Source organism: Typopeltis vanoorti, chromosome 6 (genome assembly GCF_054136105.1).
Source record: "Typopeltis vanoorti isolate ZY-2024b chromosome 6, IOZ_Tvanoo_1.0, whole genome shotgun sequence".
NCBI lineage: Eukaryota > Metazoa > Arthropoda > Arachnida > Uropygi > Thelyphonidae > Typopeltis > Typopeltis vanoorti.
The window spans coordinates 71,993,994-72,021,563 of NC_143554.1; the positions used below are offsets into that span (position 1 = coordinate 71,993,994).

At 36.2% G+C, this 27,570-nt stretch overlaps 2 protein-coding genes across 5 annotated transcripts in view; one reads left to right on the plus strand and one right to left on the minus strand.

Annotated features, from left to right (window-relative positions):
* Nucleotides 1–27,570, plus strand: part of LOC150105534 (uncharacterized) — a 120,887-nt gene that overhangs the window by 81,936 nt on the left and 11,381 nt on the right. For all 4 annotated transcript variants that reach the window (XM_090394252.1, XM_090394254.1, XM_090394253.1 and 1 more), the window contains exons 3-5: nucleotides 624–820; nucleotides 5,516–5,553; nucleotides 14,002–14,258. In XM_090394252.1, the coding sequence (XP_090250378.1) occupies nucleotides 624–820; nucleotides 5,516–5,553; nucleotides 14,002–14,258 (492 nt within the window). The remainder of the gene's footprint in view (nucleotides 1–623; nucleotides 821–5,515; nucleotides 5,554–14,001; nucleotides 14,259–27,570) is intronic.
* LOC150105535 (uncharacterized) overlaps nucleotides 1–27,570 on the minus strand; it is a 144,685-nt gene that overhangs the window by 1,573 nt on the left and 115,542 nt on the right. The window lies entirely within an intron of this gene.

The following is a 27,570-nucleotide window of genomic DNA, read 5'->3' on the forward strand; positions in this document are numbered from 1 at the left end:
TGTATTACAAACAACAATTAAGTAACTATTAGCATTGCATTCATTTCTTATTGTGAAACCACTGTCCCACTTATTGAAGATCCGAAGTCGCTTTAAATAGTTTGTTTGGCCTCTTGAACACAGTTTCTAGACTATGTAAAACAAACAAAAAAAATAATAAAAAATACAAATGAGAATTAAAAAACAAAAAATAAAAAGCATATCCATAGCCCAACCATTGTAGTAACATATTATAGGTCAACTTTTTGTGGTTGGCAGTTGCATTAAAAAAAAAAAAACTAAACATATATTAGAAAACAAATTCTTTTTATTTGGGAATCCATTTAGATTAAAATTTACTAATGTTGCAGTCTGATTAATAGAAAGGCAACTCTCACCATAGCAAACAGGTAATAGAGATCAATATCAAAGAGTAGGAGTTGTATAGAAAGTGCACTACAGCAAATTTCCTTTAAGATGTCATTGGTATTATTCGCTGTGACTTTTCAGTAGTTTTAACATGAATGAATTCATTACAGAGGAGTTTTCTAGAATAAGGGTTGATGCATAGTGCTTTTTCTTCATCTAGATTCTATTATATCTTTTATTTTACAATAAGTTTTGAAAAATTACTTCTTTTTTAGGATTTATCACTTTATCATTATGAGGTGCGCTATGAAAAGGAGAATCCATCACAGTTACCAAGGAGGTATAACAGAGCTCCTCATCAGCACACCCTAAACATTTTTAAAAGTAATCACATAGACAGAGAACGAGAAGAAAGTAAATCAGAAGAAATGCATCTGTTACCTGTTCCTTTGAACTCTGTTACAGGCATAAGGTTGGTAATTTTACATATATATGCACACATACTTATAGTAGTGAGCTCGGCCAATTCTTGCAGGTTTTCTAGAATTGGTTGTAAAATTTTAAGAATATAATATCATGTAATTGATAATTCTCACAATTGTAGAGTTTTCATGAACTAATTCCTTAATTTAAAATAAATAAATGAGCACAGTTGCAACAGACTTTCAGTTAACTGATGCTCTGTTTTACCTGACGCAAAGAATTCAAGAGTTAGTCTGTTTTTTAGTCATTCATCTGGCATGAATAGTACTACAGTGCATGCTGGAATCTTCAAATGATAAATTTTCATTTCTGCATTTTGCCTTTCAAAATTGGATTTGTTGACTGTTTTCTTTACAGATATTCTCCTTCCTGGTGTGTGTGTGATCCAGGAGAGTAAATGGCAACAGAATCATTTGCTAACAGAAAAGCCTGATGTACTGACAAAGTTCTGTCCCCTCCCCCCATATATATATATATATATATATATATATATATATATATATATATATAAACCAGCCAGCAGAACTGTGTTTTTCTGTTGGCTAGTTGATAAAGTACTTCTAAACCAGTGAGCAGAATGGAGGAGGTGCTAGATTCTTAGTTACAGTGTGTTAAGTATCCCCCATGAGGATATCACCTCTTCTTTAGAGACCAAATATGGCAATGGCCACTCTAGCCTGTGAAAGAAAGTGCATCATCCACCATCTTAGTTAGCCTGGTTCAATAGTATATGTGTTCTTTATCTATTAGGCTGTAGATATGAATCTCACCATGGGTATGGATGTTTGTGAATGTATTCAGGTGGTTGATCAATTTTATTACTTGTGCAAAACTACCACTCCACATACCGGAGTCCTGAAGTGGCTTGAAAAGTGCCATGTTTGGTTTCTAGAACAAGGTAACCAGATTATTTAAACTTAGCCTAACTATATCAAATGTATGATAGGTATACAAAGCCCTGTTTGTGGAAACAGGCTACAGCAGGAAGGAAGGTGGCTTAGCTTTCTTGGAAGAAGCTTCATATTGTGCAGAATGAACCCATTACTGGCCCAAGAAGTTGTTCTTCTCTGAGAAAGTCAGAGAAACCAGAGTTGCTGAAGTGGATGATAGCAGGAACAACCATGTATGATACTTGTATGAGGATGGCTTGAGCAATGAAAGCTGCTAGTATATCATAAAGTATAATTGAAGACCTGGAAAGGAGTAGTAATAAATATGAGGCTAATAGGAATAATGGCAAATGTACTATCCAAATATTATTGGTATAGCAAAACATGGTGCCAGAAATTATGTCCTGAAAGAAATGGGAATTGAAGGGCACATCATATTTCAAGAAGATTCTAACGGAAATGGAGTGGAGTGTGTTACTTATGAAAGCTGAAAAATTTGCACTTTTCAAGTAGAAAACCAATGGGAAAATTGCACTGATGGCTTTGAGAATGCATGTTAGAAAGAAAGATTATGCAGGATGCTACAAAAAGACCAGGAAAAATGAAGTTTGATTCATCAGCATGAAAGCTCATTTTGGGAGCTTTCAACTGTGATAATACAGATTTCAAAGAGGAAACAATCATAGGTCATTTCCTATGTCCAGGAACTCAATTTCTGGAATTCTTGAGGAACATCTTTGATAATAAAGGAACACAAGGATTAAGCAATTTGGAATTGCTCGTAGCATATGAAGATTTGATGAGACAAATGCCATCCTTGTACCCCTTTGAGTGGTGATATTTACTGGAGGGAGATAGGCATTTATTAGTCTTGAGGAGAAATAAAGGATCAAGGTTTGGAGAAATGTGTGACCCCCTTGATATTGAGGCCTGCTTAACAAACTGCCTCCTTCTGGTTTACCTGCCATCATGTAATTGGATAGCTAGCTTTCTCTCTGGATGGTCATTACTTGTCATGGGGGAATGGCATCCTCTCTTTAAGCTTCGCCACCAATGGAGTAGTTGAACACAAAGTCCTTTCTATTACCTGCCCTCTTTCTCCTACACATAAATGACCTACACCACTAATCCTATCCACAGCATTGCTGATGATAGTACACTACATTCATCCTAGTCTTTTGACAGTTCTCAACATCCCAAACTCATGGAGAATCTGCAACCAATGCCTTAAATACTGACCTCCATAACATCCATCAGTGAAATAAGGATAACCTGGTCACCTTCAATGCTACCAAAATGCAGTCTGCCTTTTCTCTTGCAAAAGGAATCTCAGCTCACTTTCCTTACCATCAGTAATAATGAAATAACCAGACAGGATCAGATCTTTATCTTTGAATGACATTTATCTACAATCTCTCTCCTGGCACAAACACATCGCATCACTAGCATCCTGAGCTTCTAAAAAACCAGGTATTATTTTCCATGCAAGAGGCTGTTTTGCATCCAGCCAGCTAGCTATTAATCCTGCATAAATTCTAAAGCTGCCCATCCTTAAAATACTGTTCGCACATTTGGAGTAGTGCACCTAAAAATTCTTGAAACTGTCCAGAGGAGAGCAATTTGGCTCATAGATTACCCTTCTCACACTCAATTCAACTTCTATCCCACAGATGCACTGTTTTCAGCTCTGTCTCTTATACAGGTATTTCAATAGTCACTGCTCCAGTGAACTGGCAAACATCATTCCTCTGCTTCTGTTGGGTCTGTTAAAACTAGAGCAGCAGCAGCTGCCCAAGATCCCTTTTCAGTACAACTGCAATCACATCAAACTTGCTTTATCTCTTGTGGGATAAATATATAAAGAAAATGAATTTATGTAAAATTACAGGGTGAGTGATTGTAATGATTTAGGAAATAGCCTGTTACAATGGGAGCTAGTTAAGAAATGCCAGTCTTTGTCATCGCACTTGCAGTTCTTACCACTTAATTAAAGCACATGTCCATGTTTTCAAGCAACACCCAGACATATCTGGTTTGTTTGACAATTCATATTGACTCTTTTATCAAATTGCCAGTCTTGTTTGGGTGAGTGGTTGGCATATCTTCTCTGCAGCCAATACTGCAAGTTTGAACCCTGCCATGGGAATGAATGTTTGTCAATTTCTTTTAGGTGGGAGGTGAATTTCATTGCCTGGTGTGAGAATGCATGCTGCTTATTGGAGGTCTGAAGTGGCTTGAAAAAGTTCCATGTTTGATCTCAAGAGAGAGGTTTCTAGTCTATATAAAAAAAAAAAAATTAACAATGCAAAAATATAGAAAAAAAATAAAAGAAATCATATCCCACCCATGGTATAAATGTACTGAAGGTTTAAAGAAACCTTTCATGGGTAGGAGCAATATAAAAAATTCTATTAGCATCTGACACCAAAACCATTCAAGTGCAAGTCATCATCTTGCAGATACAAATCTTTTAGACCTTCAGTCATCAGACTTGGTGCAAAGAGTTTGGAGAGTACAGAAATTTAATACTTTAATGTGAGACCGCAAGGTGATAAAATGTGTGGGTGTAGCCTCTAATGGAACCTAGACAGAAATCTTTTTAGGTTTCGGAGCAGTGAATTATTTTGAATTAGAGTGAAAAGTTTGATGTGCATTAAGTTTTAAAAACAGTAAACAAAGAGAGAAAAACAAATATAAGCTGGGAGAACCATATTTATTTGCTAATGCCAGATGTAAACTGTTATGAGAAAGATTCATTCCTCATACCTGTCATTGCAATTGATCCTTGTCTCTTCAACAGCAGTCCATCACTAAAGAGCTTCTGTATCCTGAGAAATACTATTTGGGACTGTTCCATATTTTAAGTGGGGTAATTTTAGCCTCAAATTAATACTCTTCATCATGTGTCCTTCATTGTGGTACTGTACTGTACTAGACAAAGTTTATCCTTGCCAAGTACAGTACCACCTGTCATTAGGATTTCTGTCATTCTCAAACAAAAAGGATGGTGCTCTTTATCTGCATTCTATTCTTTATATATTTTAATTGTTTACTTTCTTAACAGACACGTTAATCAAATCTGCCAGTACTCTGGATTCTTTTCTGTTCAAATGTGGTCTATAATGCCAAATAGTTCACATCTTCTAAAAAAATAGATTATATTTTGAATGTAGTCTTTCTGGTCTTCTGTTAATAGATAAACTTGTCATTTTTGATTGTGTAGTTATCTGGGAAACTTTACATACTTTGGTATTTTGAGTAGATTTCTCCAATCAACATGCTATAGATTCAAATCTTATTGTGGCATGGATCTGTTCATCTTTATATGGTGGCAGACGATATTTGCCATCTAGTGAGAAACCACCACTCTGCTTATTGAAAATATAACATGGCTTAAAAAGTTTCATATTTAGCTCTAGAGCAGGCTTCCTAGATTACTGAATGTGCTATAGGTTTTTCTAACTTTTCATGTGGGGGGGGGGGGGGTTTGACATAAAACTCATCTTTACTTTTTAATAGAAAGTTTCATACCAACATTTTCCCATAAGCATTCACATTGTCTGTATAAGTCAATAATTCTTGTTTGTTTATAACACTTAAAAAGTGGTAATTTAAAATTAATTACTAGATTTGAATGATTTAATTTATGAAATTTAAACACTGAATGAGTTTCTGAATAATTGTTTCAATAACATGACCATATCATTAATTTTGATTACTGTGCCTAATTAGTAATGGTAGTTGATTATTTATGTAATTCACCTAGATTTAATATCTGTAATGTTTATTTTTAGTAAAAAAAATCAAGACAATGCTTACAAAAGATTACAAGGTATGATTTATGAATTTTTTTACCTTTTGATTTATTATGAATATCTGTTTACATTGTTCCCAAAAATATCTTTACTGTGTGAAACACTCCTGACACACTTGAATGATATTTCATCTTGCACATATCATTCCACATTTAAAAAACTGTGATAATGCAAATATTGTTCCCAAATAGTCTTTATTTTTGTTTAAATACTATTATTTAAATTAAATTAAATTCATATAGAATAATATTCAGTATGCTATCCCATATTGAATATTATTCTGCTCTTCTCAGAGCCTTAATAAAGTCCACTAACCACAGATTCAATATTGGTGAACTTGAAATGTTTATAAAACTTTTTTTTTTTAAATAAAGCATTCATCTCATTAATTCTGCAGGTATGACAATATATTTTATATGCTTGCAGTCATGAATTATTTATTTTATTTTTCTTTGTCACTTTTTCACTGATTCTCGGTATGTCATTTATATGTTCTCTCATCCTGCTAGTACATGGTTAAAAAAGAAAAAGGCTGCCTCTGCTAGAATAGTTCAACTTGGAATGGGCATGATTAGAAAGAAAAGGTGGAAATATAAAAGGATGCTAAAAAAATGAAAAGAAACTGAAGGAATTTGTTTTTTCTGACATCACATGACAATACGCTAAAAATGACTTTTTAGCGTATTGTCTTTTAAATCACTTACATGGAGAGATCATTCAATTATTTATTTCATATTGGCCAATTAACATGTAATTATGATGCTGTTTCAGTTAGACCTCTCACAGTCAGTTTTAATTTCCATTGTTTATGGGTTATGTTGCAGAAGTTCTTTGAAAAATTTGAAAATTTCTAATTTTTCAAATTAGAAACAGTAACTTGATTATTTAAACAATATTACAAAAACAGCTATTGAATAAAAAAAAAAAAATTTATCTGAACAATACACTGATGTACAGAAGCAACCACTAATGATATACAGAGTCCATCAAAAATATGTATACAAACACTTTAACAGATGTCATCTATGGACTTTATTTGAAGTTGGATCAAATTACAGTAGCAATGTGAAGTATGATGTTCTCTCAAAAGATGTCATTACTCTATAATGTATACACACTTCAGCAAAAGAAAAACCTGTATAAAAATTATAACACTAAATTTATATAGACATCCTTATAGAGTAATGACATCTCTTTTTTTGAGAGAACATCATACTACACATTGCTACTGTAATTCGATCCAACTTTGAAAAAAAAAAAGCCCATAGATGTAAAGTGTGTATAGTTTTTTTTGATACATTGTGTGTGTGTGTGTGTGTGTGTGTGTGTGTGTGTGTGTGTGTGTGTGTATATAAAGTACCTCGGGAAGTTCAAATTTGGTTGGCACCATGGCTTTAGTTGCCTTGGCTATGGTTCCAATCTAACTCTTCCGATAATCTCTTCCATGATTGTATTCAAGGATACATATGGTGTGCTTTCTGGCCAGTTTGTCTGCTTTGTAGGAGTAATACTTCAGGCTTCCCAGAAGAAAATCCCTCTCATTCTTCTAGAAATTCTAAATCTATGTCCTACCAGTGGCGTAACTAGAGCTTTTACTGCCCAGGGCAGTCCCTGAGTTTGCCACTCCTCTCAATACACACCAAAAATACTACAAAAAGTCAAAACGATGTATAAGGAAATAAATTAAAACGCTGTTTATTTTTAAAGTAAAACTTTAATTCCAACATTCTTGCTTTTCTGTTAGCAAAATCATCAATGACATTGTCAAAGTCTATTTCATCACTCAGTTGCTGTTCTATAGACAGTATGGCAAGATTTCTTAAACGCAAGGTACTCATTGTAGATTTCGGTAATTTTTAATCAATTTTTAATTCAGAAAAATTCCTCTCACAACTAACTACAATTGTGAGGAAAATTCGCAGTAGTATTATTTTCTCTCAACGAGGAACTCTTCCTTATTAATGTCATCGTGATCATGATTTAGTTGACATTCATATTTATCATTCAAAAGATTCTATGGAGTAAGGAAGGCATATTTTTCAGCAAGAACATGAAGCTGTTGATATGACGTGGTGATTTCTTAGATCACTCTGTCCAGTGAAAAAAACATTTCTCTCATCAGCTGAGTTCCATATGACAATTCAGCATCTCATGATTCTTCTCCTGCACCAATGATCCATGATTATCCAGATCATCACAAATTTCTTTGGTATAAGTTACTGAATTGTTAACTAATTTGTCCCTATTTTCAGTTAAAAATGCTTTTAAACCGAGGTTTATGTCACATTGTTCTATATTCAATCCTTTGGTTCGGAGGTAGACTTGTTAGATGCGAGCCCTTTGTTAAAATTTCCATAGCTCACCACTGCCTGTAACCAAGTTCACTTTCCCGAACTGATGGCATTGTGATGACATCTCTTCTATTATCACTGTATAAGATGTTATTAAATTTATTCATTCTCCTTATTGACACATTATTTCCTGCTTCCATAGATAGTTGTCCATTGTCATCACCCTCTTGTAACTCACCAGTCTCATATGTCTAAACATTATCCTCTGCATTTCCTGCACTACACACAATAAATGAAAAACATTCATTTTTTTGTGTAGTAATTAGATTTCATTTAAATTCATTTTAAAATTCAATGCTTACCTCACACAAAATGGCCTCATTGCCATTATCACTACTGCTTTCTTCAAGTTCCACATGGAGGGATATAACTCTTCTGAATCATCAGCAATACCACTCCCCTCCTCTTTTCTGTCTGTTCAAAAAATACTATAATCATATCTCTGTTCACATGAGCAGGACTCCAGAAATCCACAGGCGAGTTAACAGAGGCAAGTGAATTTTCAGCCTCATTCTAAATGCATGCAAAACATATTGCCTTATTGTATTTGCATAATTTATATTTTGTATTCATTTTAAAACATCATGTAATTCACTATCAAGTTGGTTGATCACTAGCAGCTGTCAATGAATTTATTATGAAGTTTTATTTCCAGAGAGTTGGAAATAAAACTTCTGGATCTGCCCTTAATTCAAACACTACAGCTTCCCTTTTAAAGAATCTAAAACACTTGCAATTTTAGTTGCCAGCGTTCTCCAAAAGTCATAATGCAAGCCACTTTCTTCCCGCTTTGTTTTTTCTCCTTTAAATTTCAGAACTTTATTTTTCTTTCTATATTTCTATATATGAAAAACATTCATTTTTTTGTGTAGTAATTAGAAACTGAAAAATGTACTTCTCCCTCACACAAGTTGTTCTGTCATCATTGTTGTAACATAGTAGTTGATAACTTAGATGTTTTTTCTTTCTATATGAAAGACTTCATAAATATCTGCTTTTGAGTTCCAAAAATCTGATTTCTTTCATGGCATTATTAGAGTTCTCTTTGCTCCATTATGTGTCACACTTCTGGTTTTCATTTCATTCATGAACTGAAAAAAGAGCTGCTATTACATGTTATAGTTATGGCACTTTACTTGAAAATAGTAAATCTCGCACACTTCAAGAGTGCATGAAAACATGCAAGTTTTTTGTATCATAGATGCATTTAAATTCAAGTGCAACTATCATTTCCAATAAATAAATTTTTAATTGAATCAAATGCATTCATTTAGTTCAATATTAACTTTACATGTACAGGGTGTTCGGGATAAATTTGACATATTTATAATTAATTATATTTTTCCGTAAGTTACATGTATTAACACACACTTCTCTTCATTTAAAAGTTTGGACCCTTCTTCATTCATATACAAGATGTCAGAAAGGATGGATAGCTGGAACCCACCTGAATCATGGAAGAGAATAACTTGTATCATGATGATTCGTGCCCGCCATCAAAATAAGGATATTACGACTGCTGCCCAATGCTCCCTGAATACAGTAAAAACAATCAGGCATGAACTAGAGACTTGCAATGGTGACTACGAGGATGTAGCAAGAAGAAAGATCCCTAGCAGACGATCTGATTGCGTTCGTACAGCAGAATTCCTCGCAAATCTGCAGGAACAGGTGTTGAAGAACCCTGGCATTGGAATTCGGGCTTTGTTCGTGGAGTTGCTAACTGTAGTCAAGCCCTGGATAACAAGGGTAGCCAATGGTAGGCCGTATGTATGGCAGCAGGATTCGGCCCCTTGCCACACCTCTGGGAAAAGTCAAAAATGGTTGTCTGAAAATTTCTACGACTTCACCAGTCCAAATGTTTGGCCTCCAAACTCCCCAGACCTTAACCCCATGGATTATTTTGTATGGGGCGCAGTTGAAAAAGACACCAATCGCACTTCCAGTAATACAAAAGCCCAGTTAATGGATAAAATTAAAACAGTTTTTGCGGCCCTTCCCAGGGAGACTGTAGCATCAGCTTGTTCGAGGTTCCGAAGCAGAATTGAAGCTGTGATCGATGCTAATGGTGGTTATTTTGAGTAAATCTTGTTGATAGTATTGTAATTAACTCTGCCTGTAATGTTTTTTTGTCAATTCATTAAATTTAATAGATACAAAGAAGATTTTCTTTTTCCTTACGAAACTGTCAAATTTATCCCGAACACCCTGTATATATGGTGCACGACACATGTAATAGACAATCTGTTATTTAAAGACAATTAAGTGTGCTTTCTCATAGTTTCATTAGCAAAATAAACCTGTAAATATAAATACAAAAATTGGCACAATCTAATTCAATACTATAGTGCAGGGGTTGGCAACCAGCAGCCCAAACATGCATTTTCGGCAGCCCATAAAAGGTTGACCATACTTACGTGGCATATGGCCCGTATGCTGAATTATTTAAATAATACATTTTATAATATTAATAATAAATTAAAAATAATTTTATACCTTTACTTTGTGATATCGCCAAGCAACTTGACTCGAGTCAACCTTGTGAGTCATCATGAGTGGGGATAACAAAGACTACTTCATCCAATGAGAACCGAGATTTTGGCTTGACACACATTAAAGAACGCAGTTTTTTAGAATATCTCAAAATTTTATCGATGTTTAGCAAAAAAGCAGGGAGACACACACATATTGTATTCATGAACTATATTACTTTGTTTTTACGTGATAATATTAATTTTCATTGAGTTTCATTTTCATGCTCGTTTCATACCTCGTATTTTAAATGTTTCTGTGTTTTTTTTATAATAAAAATTGATAATTTAAGTATTTTTTTTCACTCACTAGTTTCGCTTAATGTCACACACTTGCTGCCTGATTATTAAAAATAAAAGTTGAATGTGGCCCACGAGTCTGAAAAGGTTGCCGACCACTGCTATAGTGCACTATATATCTTATTTCTTCAATACCTTTTACCCCTGAAGTAGGTGCACAATTGTAATATAGTATTATTCTAAGCTTATTTTAACAGCTCACATGAATTAGCTTAGTATAATTAAATGCTTGATAATTTTACATAATGAAGATTTTAATACTGTTATTTTAAAAAGAATATACAATTATCTTGCAAAGATAATTACTTATATATACACTAGCTTTTTTTCTTTGTCATATAATGCCTCCGTCACTTTTGAAACTTTTTCGATGCAAATGTTGTCTTGATACTCCGCTATAAAACAGTAATGCAGTTATTATTCTTTCTTTTAATTATTCTTGGAATCAAATAAAGCTTTTCAGGTTCTTTTCTTCTAGATATTTGGTACCAGTATTTTAACTAAAAATGTGTGATCTCAATTTTTGTTTCATCAGGGTGGCATTTGCAGGAAAAAATGTTTCAAATTGTGATGAAACTTTGGTATTTCATCCATTCTGATTGGAAGGAAAAAAATTAAAATCAATGCAAAATTTGTTACAAAGATAAAATGCCTATACTAAATAAACCATGGAACACATCGCCAAAAATTGTATGAGTTAGGTCCTTAGAACAGAACTTGGTGAAAGTGACAAAGAAGTGATTTACCTGGGTGGTTGCCAGCCATGTAAGAGCTTCTGTGAGGAAAGGGTATATGTAGAACTATAAAGCTGGTGATTATAAGAAACTCAGACGATAGCTGTAGCATGGCATGAGGAGTTGGGTGGAAAGCAGATCAATGCTGCTTGGCTGCTATTTAAGAACTATCTAGTAGAAGCAATATCTAAATGTATTCCAAGGGTCAGAAGGTTAAATAAGGTAGGTGTGAAGTGGATCAATGAACAGAGTAAGCATGCAATATAGAGAAAGAAGGTATTATGGAGGCAACATAAGATGAGTAATAATCAATTTCATGAGGAGTACAAAGAACAGGCAAGGAGAGTACTCAGTTGATAAAGGGGGAAGGATTACATTGATTGAAGAAAATGGTATAAAGACAACTGCTGCAGAGAATATAGTTAATATATTTAATGAGCACTTCATAAAGATCTTTCATCCTTGTGAATGGAACATCATGGAAACTTTGAGAGTAGTGGATGAGACTGAGTGTGAGTGAGCAAGTGGTATAATGGGGAATTGAGTAAACTTGATGTTAATAAGGCTATCTTCACATATTTTGAAGGAATGTTCCATAAGGAAATAAGGAGTTGACATCTGCCTTGTAGTTTATGTTGCATATTTGTTTAATATGAGTTCTTACATTGGGTCAAGTTCCAAAGGAGTGGAAGGAAAAGAAGATTGTACCACTTCATAAGGGAGGAGACAGAACTCAAGTATCAAATTATAGGCCAATCTGTATGTCAGATGTTGGAGAGGTTAGTGAGAACCAGGATACAGATTCAGGTTGACAACAGCTGTATTATTTTGATGGACAGCACAGATCTGCTAAAGGGAGGTCGTGTTTTAGTAATCTACTTACTTATTACAGTGAGGTGCCAGCTCATTGGATAAGGAATATTGATGCACGGTAGTATACTTTGATTTTGTAAAAGCTTTTGATAATTACCACTTGATAAATTGATAGACGGAAGTGCATTGAATTCGAGATTGGCTGTCTGATGGGTATCAAGTTGTGTATGGGGGAACAATATCCTGAAAGAAGAAAGTTAATAGTGGTGTGCTTCAAGGTCTGTTTTAGGATCATTGCTATTTAACTTGTATGTTAATGATATTGTGGAAGATTTTGAATCAGATATTCAGCTGTTTGCAGATGATGCAAACTGGGAAGAACTCAATGTTACAAAATGTAAGGTTTTAAATTTGGAAAACAAAGATGGGATGTAGAATTTACTCTTGGTGGGAATATATTATTGGAAGTGGAAATAAGGTCTTGGGATGATGGTGGATAAGGATCTTAAATCTAGAGGACACATTGCCAAAATTGTGAGGACAGCACAATGAATTTTGGCAGTAATGCGGAAGATGCTGACTTGTTAGAAGCAAGGAGATTCTGGTTCCATTATATAAGGCCTTCATTTGGCCACATATGGATTTGGTCACCTGGCTTTCAAAAGGATGAAGAGATATTGGAAAGGATCCAGAGGCGATTAAGATAGTTCCTGGTCTCTCGAATGTTGAGTAGGAAGAAAGGTTGAAAAGATATAATTTGCAGAGTCTAGCAGATAGGAGGAAAGGGATGAGATGATAGAAATGTGCAAATTGGTTAGGGGTTATTATAGGATTAATATTGAAGAGGATTTTCATAAAATGGTAGAAGATGAGTGGGGGAGAAACAAAGGGTCATCCTTGGAAGCTGTATAAGGAGGGGGTGGGCAAGGGAGTAAGAAGCAATTTTTTTTTTTTTTTTTTTGCATGGAGAGTTGTTATTGATTGGAATGCGTTGCTTGAGAGCGTGATATCTGCAGAGAATTAGAACGTATTTAAGGCATGTATGGCGAGCTGTGTGTATGAGAAAGGGATCACCCACGATGAGTCTTTGACTCGATGGGGATCTTGGAATAATAATAATGTTGTGCACTGCAGGAGAGCCTCCGTAGCTCAGTCAGTATAGACTAAGCCCTGTGGTTGGAAAGACCTAGGTTCAATTCCCATCGGTGACGTGAGAAATCTTTTTCTGGTCTCTCTTTCGACGAAAGGCGAGTTAACCGGTCTCATACAGAGGTAGGGTTCTTTTCTGTCCCCCAATACAGTCAAACTGGCCCCGTGAATACACATGGATTACGGTCATGAATACATCCCAGCCATATGCTGGTCCCGAGCCTGGATAAAATTTGGGTGGGGGCGGGGGGGGGGGGGGGGGCAATGTTGAATTACCTTGTAAAAAAAAAAAACTCGCCAACGAACACTTTGTGGGCAATGCCTACAGTCACCTAGGGTCGGAAATGACTGAAAGGGAAAAACCACCACGCTGCAGGTACTCACAAACAAGTTATCATCCTCTTTTAATTACGTCAGATTATTTTGCTGTAATTTATTTTGTGTTATAATTCTTAAGGCTCTCTCATTCATTCCACTTTTAACAAGGATTGTGAATAGTTATTCTAATACTTGTATACTTTATTTAATAATTAATTATATACCAAAGTTAATTTAAATATTTGTATTATTCTGTTTTTTGTTTTTAGTCCCAGCTTGCCTAAATTCCTCTTCATTTACACCAGAAATCAAAAACTCTAATCTGGAAGAAAATAATCCATCAAAAAAAGAATCGTCTCTTTCCTCTAGGTTAGTCACTGAATTTTCCGAGCATAACTTAATTCGACGCCAGCAGTTTTCTGAAAGAACAGCTATAGACACATCTCCAGCATTGAAAAGGGTTCATTATAGCAGTAGCACACATGAAAGCAAAGAAAAAGATGATGATGAACAACTTCTGGAAGTTGTAAGTTATTCTAAATACACTGTTACATGCACTGATATTAGTCTTTGATGTATAATTCTTTTTTCCTACACAAAAGAAAAATACCTTCAAATTATAGTTTGAAGGTATTTTTCTTTCAAATGTCATAATAATAATATTTCAATGTCATATAATAATATGACAGTCATATTTTCTAGTTAGTGGGAAAGCTTTAAATCAAACCAGACATATATTTTGAAAATACAGGGTGTTTCAAAAAGAATGACCCGATTTCAAATAATTATATTTAATAATGAAAATGTGGTACAGTTACAAAATAAATTACCAAGTATGAAGTAAGGCCTAAAGTTTCACTCACCACAATTACAAATGCTCAATGTGCCCTCCACCTGCTGCACAGACAACATCAAGCCGATAACTGAATTCATCCCAAACACGCTTGAGAGTGTCTTCTGTCACAGAATTTACTGCAGCTGTGATTCTGGTTCTGAGCTCATCCAAGTCAGCAGGTAATGGAGGAACATAAATGCAGTCTTTTACATATCCCCATAAAAAGAAGTCGCAAGGTGTGATGTCTGGAGATTTTGGAGGCCAAGAGTGTAGTGCCAAGTCATGGGGTCCCGTGCATCCAATCCAACACTGAGACAATGTTTTGTTTAGAAACCGATGAACTTGGAGGTTCCGATGTGCCGCCAGAGGAGAATGTGATGGAGCACTGCCACATTCCCCTCTGTGGCGGTGCTCTGTCTTGCTGAAAAATGTAATCTTAAGATTCTTCATTCAGCTGTGGAAGTAGCCAGTCCTGCAGAATTTCAAGATAGGAATTTCCCCAAACAGTGTTTTTCTCAAAAAAGAAAGGGCCATAAACCTTTCTAACAGAAATCATGCAAAAAACATTAAGTTTTGGTGAATCACATTCATGTTGTACAATTTCATGTGGATTCTCAAGTCCCCAGATGCTAACATTGTGGCAGGAAACTTGACCGCTTAGATGAAAGGTTGCTTCATCACTAAAAATCAACCTTTGTAGGAAGGTGTCGTCCTCCATGTCCTCTAACAGATTAACACAAAAATCTTTTTTTTTGTCACCTACACGAAGAGCTTGCACCAGTTGCAATCTGTACGGCTTCATAAGCAAACGTCGTAGTAACACATGCCAAACAGTCACATGAGGGATGGTAAGTTCTCGGCTAGCAAGACGAATGGACTAGTGTGGGCTTCGTTGAAAAGCCTCTTGAATTCATTGCACATTCCCCTCTGAGGTGCGTGGTCATCCAGGACTCTTTCACTTACATACATAAACACCCTGTTACTTGAAATTGTCGATACCAACGAAGAATGTTTTTGTCCAGTGGTGGATCAATTCCGTAACATCGTCTAAATGCACGCTGCACTGTAATCACGGACTCAGTCTTGCTAAATTCGAGAACACAAAATGCCTTCTGTTGACTAGATGCCATCTTCTCATTAACTAAGCGTAGTGGCATCTAGCTGTCATCATATCAAATTCTGGGCCAAGGCTGTTCCCATGGTACAAGTCGCATTCATTTGTGGCCCATTTCAAATCGGGACATTCTTTTTGAAACGCCCTGTACAGTAAATTCTCAACTTATGCAGTTAATTCATTCAGAAGGTTTCCATGTGCAAGTTGAATGGTGCTTGAATGTGATGCATTTTTGATAAACACGTTTGTTTCAAAGGATGATTCAAGTTAACCATTTTCTGCTTATGAAAATTAAGAAAAATGAAAGTTTTTACTTAGTATCCTATCAAGTATATAATTATAAAAGCATGTGTAATTGTAAGAAAACTAATACCAAAGTATTTACATATTCATTATCAGGGGCATTCCAGTAGTGTCCGGTGTCTGTGTGCAAAAACTTTAGTTGGCACCCTTATATCCCCCCCCCCCCCAATAAAAAAAAAAAAACACTTTATAAAAACGTTATTTTTAATATTTGATGCCAATAAAGTGAGTATTTCATTTTGAATTTTATTTCCTAAATAGGAGGGCATATTTTTAAAGTTAGGATCATTAGCTACACGTTACATGTGTTGCGATATAAAAGGATCAAACTTTTCTAACATCTCAATGTATTTTAAAAAATTGTCATTGTGGCGATCGTAAAAGTTTATTACTTTTACCATGAAGAGCTAGATTTTGTTTGCCTAAAAACTGTACTACAAAAATTATTCTTTTTATAACTTCATACCAACATTTCCTTTCATTATCTAAAACTGTTTGTTGCAAATGATCAATATAAGTTTTATTTTTTAAGGATGTAATTAATTCTGTCCATTTTTTGTAATTGTGCAAATGATTTAAATTTTTCTCATGACGATTCAGGTACATTGCAAGATGTTGCCTATATTCTGCTGATAACAGCAGAATATAGAATAAAGTTAAAAACTGCAACAGATTTTCTTATGTTTAGAGCAAATGCGAGTGTGAACAAGAATAAACAAATTTAAACATGTGTCATCCTGTAAACAGTAAACTCGCGCAAGTTCAAGTTTTTACTTGCTTACGCTAAACTACTTGTTAGAACTAGGATCAGAATAAAATAAGATCTTAAGGAATAATAACAAATAAGTGATTATAAATAATTTGTTTAAGACAAATTTATAAAATATTAAAATTTAAACAAAAATGTAATTTATTTTGATATAATTAATGAATATATATTTTTTGAAGTATTTCCTCCTCGCCTGAAATCTTTGGCACCTTTACTATCCTGGCACCTGTGTGAGTCGCACGTATTGCCAGCACGCCTCTGTTCATTATGATTATGTAATACTGTACATGTTACAGTAGTAGTGGTGCATACACTGTATGTAACTATTTTATCCTCATAAATCAGTTTATTTACTGCATGCATTAGCATCTCGGGTTTCCTCTTGCACAAGCAGACTTATTGGCATTCACTGTTGCACGTCCTCAATCCAAACTGGCCATAATTTTTTCATTTCTTCTATTAATATGGCTGTTTTCTTGAATGTCATTATGTATCGCATTGGCTTGACTTTTCATGCGAAGCATAATGAAATTTTATTTCTTAATAGTCTTACAGTCGAATTGATCATTTTGTAAGCACATGCAATGTTTACAAATATATCCTCTTTTTCATGCCATTTAATAATATCTATTTTATACTAAATTGTTTTGTTCCCAGTATTACTCCACATGAAAGAACCAGATGGTATAGAATACTAATTGTTTGTTAACTACTAGTTTCATGAAAATTCTTGTTTCACATCATCAAGAGAAAGTATACATTTGTAAGAAGTTGTTTGCTGGTTTGTGGTCTGCTGCATGCTACTGGTAACTATGTGCATGTCATGCTGAATTAAAGAAGACCAGACCCGATGTAAAATCATCCCTTGTCTTTCTGTTGTATTGTTGAAGATGTTTCATCATTTCAGATGATTCTTTGAATGCTCTTGAGAAAATCTGTAATTTATGTGGAGCATTTTTGTTCGGCACCATAGTGCTTGATGTTTGGTTTCAGTTGTATGTAATGCAAGTCTTGATTTGTTTTTTTCTTTTGTTCTTCAAGTCCTCGATGTGTTCAGACTGACGTACCTTTCCCAACTTGCCTGTCTGTCCTATGTAGCATAAAACACACCTACAGCTGATTGTGTAGACACCTCATTTTTTAAGAGGTTGATGGGGAGATTAGAGATCTTGTTGATTGGGTAGAAGACCACTTTTATATATTTGGTTGACAGAATATTCTTGCTATTTTATTTGTAACTGATTGTATATAGGGTAGAATCACTGTTCCTCTACAGTTTTGAAGTTTGAAGTAGAAATTTGTTGACTAATGTTCTATTGTAACCTTCTTTTTGTAGGATGGAGCTCAAGTAATCAAACTCTTGGTTTCTTAAATTCTTTCATAAATTCTGTAAGTTATGTCACCAACAGAGCTTACAGAATTCTATATCAACCTCCAAATGCAAGGATGCTGTATTTTTCAGGATGGAGAGAGAGTAGGATCTGGGGGTACTGCTGGTGATGTGAGAAGGAAATTGCAACCAACAAGGCTAGGGATTTTATAGGAAAGTAGGTTCAAGAGGAGTAGTGTATTTGAAACTATATAGTGTAATATAAAAACAACAACAACAAGATCACAGTTGTTGCTTTAGGCAATTCCATAACAATTACTTGTCCTGAACACAGGACAAGTAATTGTTATGGAAAGACTTGACAACTGTATCCCAGATGAAGAGGAAAGGACACAATGGAGGAAAGAAATGGAGTTTGAAGCTAGTAAGATGTACAGTAATTACCTAAAGCATGATGAAAGAGATGACTCAGGATTTAAGAGTACTGGATTTGATGATAGAATCACAGGATTTTCCATAACTGAAATAACTATTTTGTATTAGATGATCTCTCTCTTTCTCTCCCCCTAATGAATCTTGATCTAGAAAGCAGCTAAGCATACACACTTCATTTAAGAAAAGTTGTATGTGGAACTACAGAGCAGAGTCATGGCTTAAGAAACTGCCAATGAAGAATATTAGTTAGCAATGCATGGCAATGGTCAGCATTTAAGGAAAATGTTATCAGACTGCATATCTAGGGTCAGGAGAATAAATAATAATAATTAAGGAGGGAAACATATGATCATAAGCTCATGAGCAGTAAAAGGCAGATAAGAAAGGCGACCAACATAATAACGAAGGCAGTATGCAAAAGGAAGAATGATTATGGAAGTATAATGAATGTAGGCAGCAGGGCAGGAACGGAAGCAGAAGAAATAGTTAAATTAGGAAATGATTACTTTGTGAGGGTGTATCATACAGCTGGAATTCAGCACCTTCCACAGGAATAAACTGAGAATGGAGAGCAAGCAATGTTGAACATACTGACAAGTAAAAATAGGGAGGTTATTATCTTTCTTCATAAGGCTATGATTCAGCCACATTTTGATTACTGTGCAGGTTTGGTCACCTGGGTTTCTTGGAGGTAGTGGAGAGAATTCAGAGACAAGTGACAGGCTTGTGGAATGCACTATGTGAACAGACCAGAAATGTGTGGGTTGCAGAGTTTAGTTGAGAGGCAGACAAGAGGATACATAAGAAACTTATAAGTTACTAAAAATGATGCAAAAGAAATTTTTCAATACATGATAGAGAGAGAGAAAACAACTAAGGTTAATCCTTGGACATCATTGTGTAAGAGTAATTAGTAAAGGTGTGTGTACTAGATTCTTTGCTTGGAGAGCGATGAATGAGTGGATGGATTCTAGAGGTAGTTGAGTACCTGAACAGTGAATAAGCTAAAGGATGTATTGTGGGAATAATGGTTAGTGTAGGTCTCCTGCAATGTCTTGACTCCATGAAGATACCCATGTAATAATCTTTTTAAACCATCGCATTAGCAGAATTAAAATGTACTGTAGTGTAACTGAAATAAGTGGTTCCCCTGGATCCCTATGTGCACCCAAGAATAGAGTATTTCTGCATGGATCTCAAAATTTAAGTAACTTCCATCCATAAAAAGCCCTAAACCCATAATACATTAGTATCATGGGTGGGCTAGGGATTTCTTTTAATTACTTTTTATTTATCTACATAATCTGGCAACCCTGTTCTAGAGACCAAACATGGAACTTTCTCAAGCCACTTAAGACCTCCAATAAATCAAGTCTTCTACTGTTGAATTCATTGGTGGATCTCATGTGTTAGAGGACCACCATTACCTTTGCTTATTGAAGGCCTGAAGCAGCATATGCTATGTTTTGGTTCCTGGAGCAGGAATTCTGGCTATCCTCAGCCTCTCCACACATGCAGTGTAAATGATACCATTTTTGAAAGTAAAATGGTTATACTTCACATAGTGCACAAGATTGAACCTGATAGCTTGTTGTGTGGCCTTCCCTATCAGCTAGTGCATAATCCTGTTGCTATCTGCACTCAGATCATCTCTGTGGGAGAGGCTGTATAGTGTTAGGAATGCTATCTAGGCTGGGTTATGGCATGGAGACTGGGTGCCCTCTGTATAGATAACATCTCTAAAAGTATCTCCTCTCACTGTGTCTTCCTTGTGCTTTATTTTTGTCGCCTCTGAAACATCACCATGACAAGTACATACAAATATGCCACTGCGGTTAAAATAAATTAAAAAGGAAAATCCAAGAAATTTCTTCTTCTCTGTTTGCTTCACCAACATCTGTGACATAACTTAAATCAGGGCTGTACGAAACATGGATGCGACCCACGCTGATATTTTGTGCAGCTTGCCTGTAGGTTTTGATTTTCACGAGTGCAAAAATAAAATAACAATTTGAATCTAATGCATATTAGATATTTTAATTCTATCACTAATCGATAATCTCTGTGTGTGATTTTGTTTGGTGTTTTTACATCACTATATACACGTTTTCCAAATATTAGATGCATCAAAGAAGCGTTCTTGCACTGTTTTGTTCCAACGTATATATATGTACTGTATTTATTATTCTGGATGCAGCCTTCGAATAAATCTTTTTTTTTTTTTTTAATGCGGCCCTCAGATTACTTAAGGTTGGAGAGCCCTGACTTAAATGATGTGCTCTACCAGTTGCAATTTTTGACTGAACCTCAAATTGCAGCTACATCAACACAGTCCACCTTAACTGCCCAAATTAGATTTCTTCTACAATAAGAGTGGTAACTCTTATTGTAGAAGTGTGGTATTAAACCTGATATCAAAATTGGAGATGTTAATGTCAGCTCTTTGCTTTATGCGGATGATGTTATACTTCTAAATAAATCCGCTACAAGTCTGCAAGATTCTCTGACTAAATTGAATAGCTGTTGTAATAGATATGGTATGAAGGTCAGCAATAAAAAGACAAAGACAATGAAAATAGGCAGAATCATTGAAAATGTCAACTGTGTTGTGAATGGAGAACCTGTGGAACAAGTAAAACATTTCAGCTACTTAGGCACAATTTTTACTGAAGATGGTAAACTAAATATAGAAATAGACAACAGAATCAGCAAAGCTGATATCGTGGGAAGTCAATTGAATAAATTCATATGGAATAAGAAAGAAATTAGTCGGAACACTAAATTAGCTGTATACAAGACTGTGTTCAAACCAATTTTAACTTATGGATCTGAGAGCTGGGTCAGAAGTAAAACACTTGACCAAAGACTAGAGACCGCAGATATGAGAGTCCTGAGAAAGATTAGAGGCGTGAACAGATGGCATCAATGGCAATATCATATTAAAAATGAGGATATTAGGAAAGAACTTGACATTGTCAGCATCCAGGAATGCGTTAGCAGAGCTAATCTCAGATGGTATGGTCACTTAAATAGAATGGGAGAGGAAAGATTAGCAAAATAAGTGTTCTCTGCCAGGTTGGCAGGAAAACGACCCAGAGGAAGACCAAGATATAGGTGGATTGATATGGTACAAAGTGCCTTAGACAATAGAAATATAAGATCTGATAATGTTGGAGTCTTGACAAGTAACAGACCGATTTGGAGGAAAATTGTAGATAGGAAGTTAGTAATGATGTAATTTTTTCATGTAGTACTGTCATATCCTGTACACCCCTTGAGGGTACATGGCAGGAATTTGATGATGATGATGATAAGAGTGGTAACTGTGCCTTTGTGTGGTCTTGCATTCCTTGTCAATGGAAGTGAAACCATTTAATCTTCCCACTCAGCATTATAATGCTGAGTGGGAAGATTCCTGACTTCTCCAACGTTTTGTGTTCAGACTAATTTATGCTTTACAGATCCAGATACCGTGTCATGTTACAAATATTAACCATTAGAATGTGGGCTTTAAAATTCCCACTGCATCTGGAATATTTGTCTAATATCCAAGCAGCAGTCCAGGAAAAGAGAGGGATTCCAGCTTTATTATCATTTAATAATCTTCTCTCTAATAATCATTTTAAGGTTGTATGAAAGAAGACTGAAAGAGGGAAGATGGCATCTGTGTGTGTTGCCCAGGTATGATAATTCAGAGGTGTGGAGAAGAGCATCAGTAATGAATAGTATAATAACTAGAATGTGTCTGAAGAGAGGCTTAGAATACATGGATGCTTGGAAGGCATTCGAGGACAGAAAAGACTGTGTGCAAGAGATGTCTTTCATTTGAATGAAGAAGGATGTAGACATCTGGAGACAATTCTGTTCTTTAAACGAGTCAGTATATCAATGCAGGGAAACCAGAATTATCAGGGTGGATGGTAGCAGGGGTAGCCTCTTGAGGGATAGGTGCTTGGTAGAAGGGGGGATACATCAGGTAACGCTGAGTCCAGTGGAGGGGATAACAATAGGCATAGAAACAGTGACATTTTTATTCTTTTTACTGCCAGGAATATCCAGAATAAAGGAGATGAATTGGTGACATTGATAGCATCAGCCTGTCCAAAGATTGCTGGAATCTCTGAGCTGTGGTTGATGGAAGATGATATACCAACAGGAATAGAAGTAGAAGGGTACAGCATTTTTCAATAGGATAGGAAGGGAAAAGGCAGTGGTGAAGTACTGCTTATGATAAGTGATGACTTATGTCCTCTTAAAGTGGAGAATTTGGAGGGCAGTGGCACTAATGGTTTTGAAAGCATATGGTGTGAGGTAGAGGGGGGGACAGGATATTTATTGGGGTGTTGCTACAAGCCAGTGAGCATAGAGGGTGAGAAGCAAGAGATGTTTAGGCAGTTAAGCTTGGCAAGTGCAAGAAGAATGATTTGTTACGGGAGATTTTAACTATAGCAGTATAGATTGGGAAGAGGAAACTGCATGTAATAAGGGAATGGAATTTCTAGAATTCTTGAGAAACAAATGTCTTAGGCAACAAGTGGTAGAGAGTTTTGGATTTAGTTATAGTATCGGAAGAGGTGATTATTATTATTACATGACACCTCCAGGGAGTCCAAAGACTCATCGAGGGGGAAGGCACCTACTCCACAACTCAATCCAACTACAACGAAACGCTCTTTCATCATCCACAACAACAGCATCTACCGCTGACCACCACTAGTATTTTCACAGAATCACAAATATCCATGCCCACAGCAGGATCCAAACCCACAGCCTTTTGCCTGGAGAGAGGATACGTTAACCACTCAGCCAACCAGGCTGGCACTGAGATGATATCTCTGCCTCTGGTTGGGGAGTGTGACCGTGTGGTTTTGACTTGGAAGATGAATAGACATGAGGAGTATCAAAGAGAAAGAATGTATGTGGAATTATAAGGCAGGTAATTATAATAGTCTTAAATCAACTTATGAACTTGGGGAAGTTCCATGAAGGGAAGAATTGGAAGGGTGAGATACCATTAGTGCTTGGGAACTTGTGAAGGATTATCTATTTAGCAGTAATAGCAAGATGTATACTGAGAGTGAAAAAGAGAATGACAAACAATATCAAACAGGAACTGCAAGTAAAAAAAAAAGTTATGGAAGAGATATAAGGAAAGGGGTGGAGAAAAGATGCATGAAGAATATAAGACTCAGGCCAGGAGAGTAACTAGTATGGTAAGGCATAACTGGAATATGAGAAGAGATTTGATCTCAGAGCAAAAGAAAATCCTAAGGAATTTAAGGCTTAGAAGTGCAAGAGAAGCATGTGTTTCAAATACCGAGTACTCCGGATGTCAAAAAAGCAGCTGGACTGGATGGAATCTCCCACGTTTTGAGAGAATGTGCTGAAGAACTGATGGCTCCTTTGCCCTGGCTTTTCAATGAAAGTCTGGGCATTGAAAAGGTGACCAAGCAATGGAAGGAGGCTAAGATCGTGCCATTGCATAAGGGTGGTAGCAGACTGGAAGTGTCAAACTATAGACCAGATTGTATTTCATCAATAGTTGTTAAAATGTTGGAGAAATTAGTGCAGGATCATTTACAGCATTGGTCAAATGCGGGTAATGTCATCTGTGAGAGTCAACATGGATTTGTGAAGAGGCACTCTTGCTTTAGTAATATGATTATCTTTTATAATAAAGTGACAAGAGCAGTTGATGAGGGAAAGGCATATTCTGCCATTTATTTGGATTTTACAAAGGCATTTCACAGAATACCACATGATAAGCTGATATTTACATTGCAGCACATGGGTTTAGATGTCAGGTTAGTGAAGTGGATTCAGGATTGGTCTGAGATATCGGTTGTGTATGGGGGGAGCAGTATTAAGGAAGCAGAAGGTTACAAGTGGGAGTCCCACAGGGCTCAGTACTGGAACCTGTATTGTTTAACCTTTGTCGATGACATTGTCAATATAATGTAGGAGGATATTCAGCTATTTGCAGATGTGGAGCTGGGAAGGGTTATTAGTAATAGTGCAGATGTGGGAGCCCTGCAAAAGAATTCAAATAAACTGGACAGAATGGTAGTTTGTTTAATGCAGCTAAATGTAAAGTCTTGAGGTGTGGGATACATTGGCAGGAGGCTGCATACTCTGTTGGAGGAACTGTACTGGAGGAAGGCAAAGGATCTCGGGGTGATGATTAATAGAAGCCTGAAATTCAGAGAACATATTGTAAAGGTATTGCAGCAATCCTCTTGGTTGCTGCAATACTGAGGACACAGACCTGCAGAGAAAAGAGTTGTCATTCCATTTTATAAAGTCCTCATCAGACTGCACTAGACTAATTTTACTCAAATTTGGTGTCCCCAGGATTTGAAGGGGATAAATTAACTGTGGTTTCAGGACCGTACAATATTAGTTATGAGGACAGGCTGAGGGAATGTGGACTGCAGCGTTTGATAGGAGAGATGATATGATTGAGACGTTTAAACCATTGCAGACTGGAAGTGTCTGCTTCAAGTCTGCTACAGGTGGTAGCAGACTGGAAGTGTCAAACTATAGACCAGTTTGTATTTCATCAATAGTTATTAAGATCTTGAAGAAATGAGTGGGGAATCATTTACAGCATGCAGGATCATTTACCATTGTTGAATGGTAGTTACAGGGTTGACACTGAGATGATCTTTTGTTTGTTGGGGAAGGAGTGAGGACAAGGGGGGGGAACCATCTGTGAAAGTTACAAAATGAGGTTGTGAGCAAGAGGGAAAGGAAATGGTTTCTTTGTGTGGAGGGATTGAACCATAGAATGCATTGTCTGATATAGCGGTGAGAGCATGAACAGTCAGTGGGTTCAAGAAGTGGTATGATAGACTGCGTTTTCTAGGCTGGGTCTCCCACGATGAGTCTTGCGATTCCATGGAGGCTTGAATCATCATAATAAATTTCTCAATTGTAAAACAACCATTTAACAAATCAAAGAGCAAAAATGCAGACAAATGGCTTCGTTCATAAATAAGTTATGCCTTCTGGTCCTTTGCAATGGCTGTTTTTGCCCATCTCTCTAACCTTTATTATTAACCAGGCATTATTGCAACACTGAAGACAAAGCCAATCTGCTGGCATTATTCTTCCTCTTACATAGATGACGAAGGCAAATCAACTATACCAGGACGCATGCATTTGCATTCCTATTGAAGCCATCAGAGGAATCTTGAACACCATACCCCCCCCACACACACACACACATAGCATCTAACCTGGATGATATTTCTCTTCCCTCTCTAACATTAGCTTTCAACTTCAGGAATACAAGATACAATTGATTTGTGGAAACTAAAATATGGGATATAGACTTGATTGCAAATTATGTAATCTCTACTGGAAAGCTGCATCTGTAGAAGTACTGCTTATCGTTACTATAGCAAAATTGGTGTTCACAGTGACATCAGACATTCCTTTCAAAAACTCAAAAGGCCTGGAAAATAGGACCATGAAAAGACCTTGAAGTTGCCATTTAAAATCATTGGTATGTGATAATTTTTCATCAGCAGCATAGGCCTGTGAAGTGATATAAGGCGGAAGAATGGAGTAAAATCTTTATTTTCAGTCAGTTGTTGCGAGAAATGTATAAAACTGTTAGAATAGTTAGGCAAAAGACATTCAGCAGCACAACTTTCTTGCTGGCATCAGGCCTATGAACATTCTCATTATATAATAAGATGGGCACAATAACATGTGCATTGTTGTTTTGGTATACTGCAACTCCACAGGTTTGTTGATAATCTGATTTCAGCCATGGATAGGGCTTATGAAAAATAACTTACTATCGTACAACAGCTCCATGGTTGTACTACATAATTCTTAAAGTCTACATTTTGGAATTTCTTGCAGAGGGAACTCCACTTTAATCCCTCCTCGTGCTTGATATGTTCACCCATACGGTGTTGCAAGCAGGAGAGGTACTGCTTGTCTTCATACAGATTCTACTGCATTCTGAGATCTTCAGAATGAGCTAGAAGACTGACAATTACGAGAAAGAATGGAATGCCAGATTGGCTGGCCGAGTTGTTAGCGTATCCGCTCTCCAGCCAAAAGGATATGGGTTCGAATCCTGCCGTGGGCATGGATGTTTGTGATTGTCTGTGGAAATACTAGTGGTGGTGGTAGATGCTGTTGATGTAGTTGTGGTCAGTTGGTGGATTGAGTGATGGAGACAGAGTTGTAGAGAAGGTGCCCTCCCTCGATGAGTCTTTGGACTCCCTGGAGTTGTCTAATAATAATAAGCCTTTTCTGTCTTTTACAGACTCGCATAAAGTCATGTATGGTTTCCAATGGGTTACTCGCTAACCTTTCAAACTCCTTTTGAAAAGGCATATAGATTACACATTCCTCAATCTGTGGGTGAAAAGTCTTCTCAGTAGTAGAGATGAGATGATGTAGAGTAACTGATATAAATGGACTTACTCTGGACGAGTAATGTAAACCAATGACTGTGTTGTTTTCATATTTATACACAACCGAACTGAAATGTCCTCTGTGAGATTTATGAATGGTTATGCTGCAAGCTGAGAGCGAAGTGATTGTTTAGCTGACATCATTGTTATTCAAAAACACTAGTTATGTTGAATCTAATCAGAATAAGGACATCCCAATGTTATGTAATCAGGTGTAAAGTAATTTAATGTTGGATGTGCATTCTTCAAATTCAATGCTTGCCAGTTGACCCATAGCTCTATTTGTTAATCCATCAGAAACCTCTAAATTCATGGCGATAAGATATGGTTTGACGACAACCCAGGCATTCATAAGATAGAACTTTCTAGTGTCTAAAACAAATGTTTTATGTGCTTTTTTGTCTCCTGTGGACGTTTTACTCAGCATTTTTTCACTTGATAGATATATTGAGCAGCCAAAGTTAACTTGTCTTCTGACAAGTTAAGCACTGAATTATTATAGCAATTTAAGGAATGACAAGAAACTGACTTTATCCTAACAGTATAAGACTATCAGCTTCTTTGGTCACGAAATGTGATCGTCAGTCAGTCCTTTTCTAATCATCTAACTTTGATCA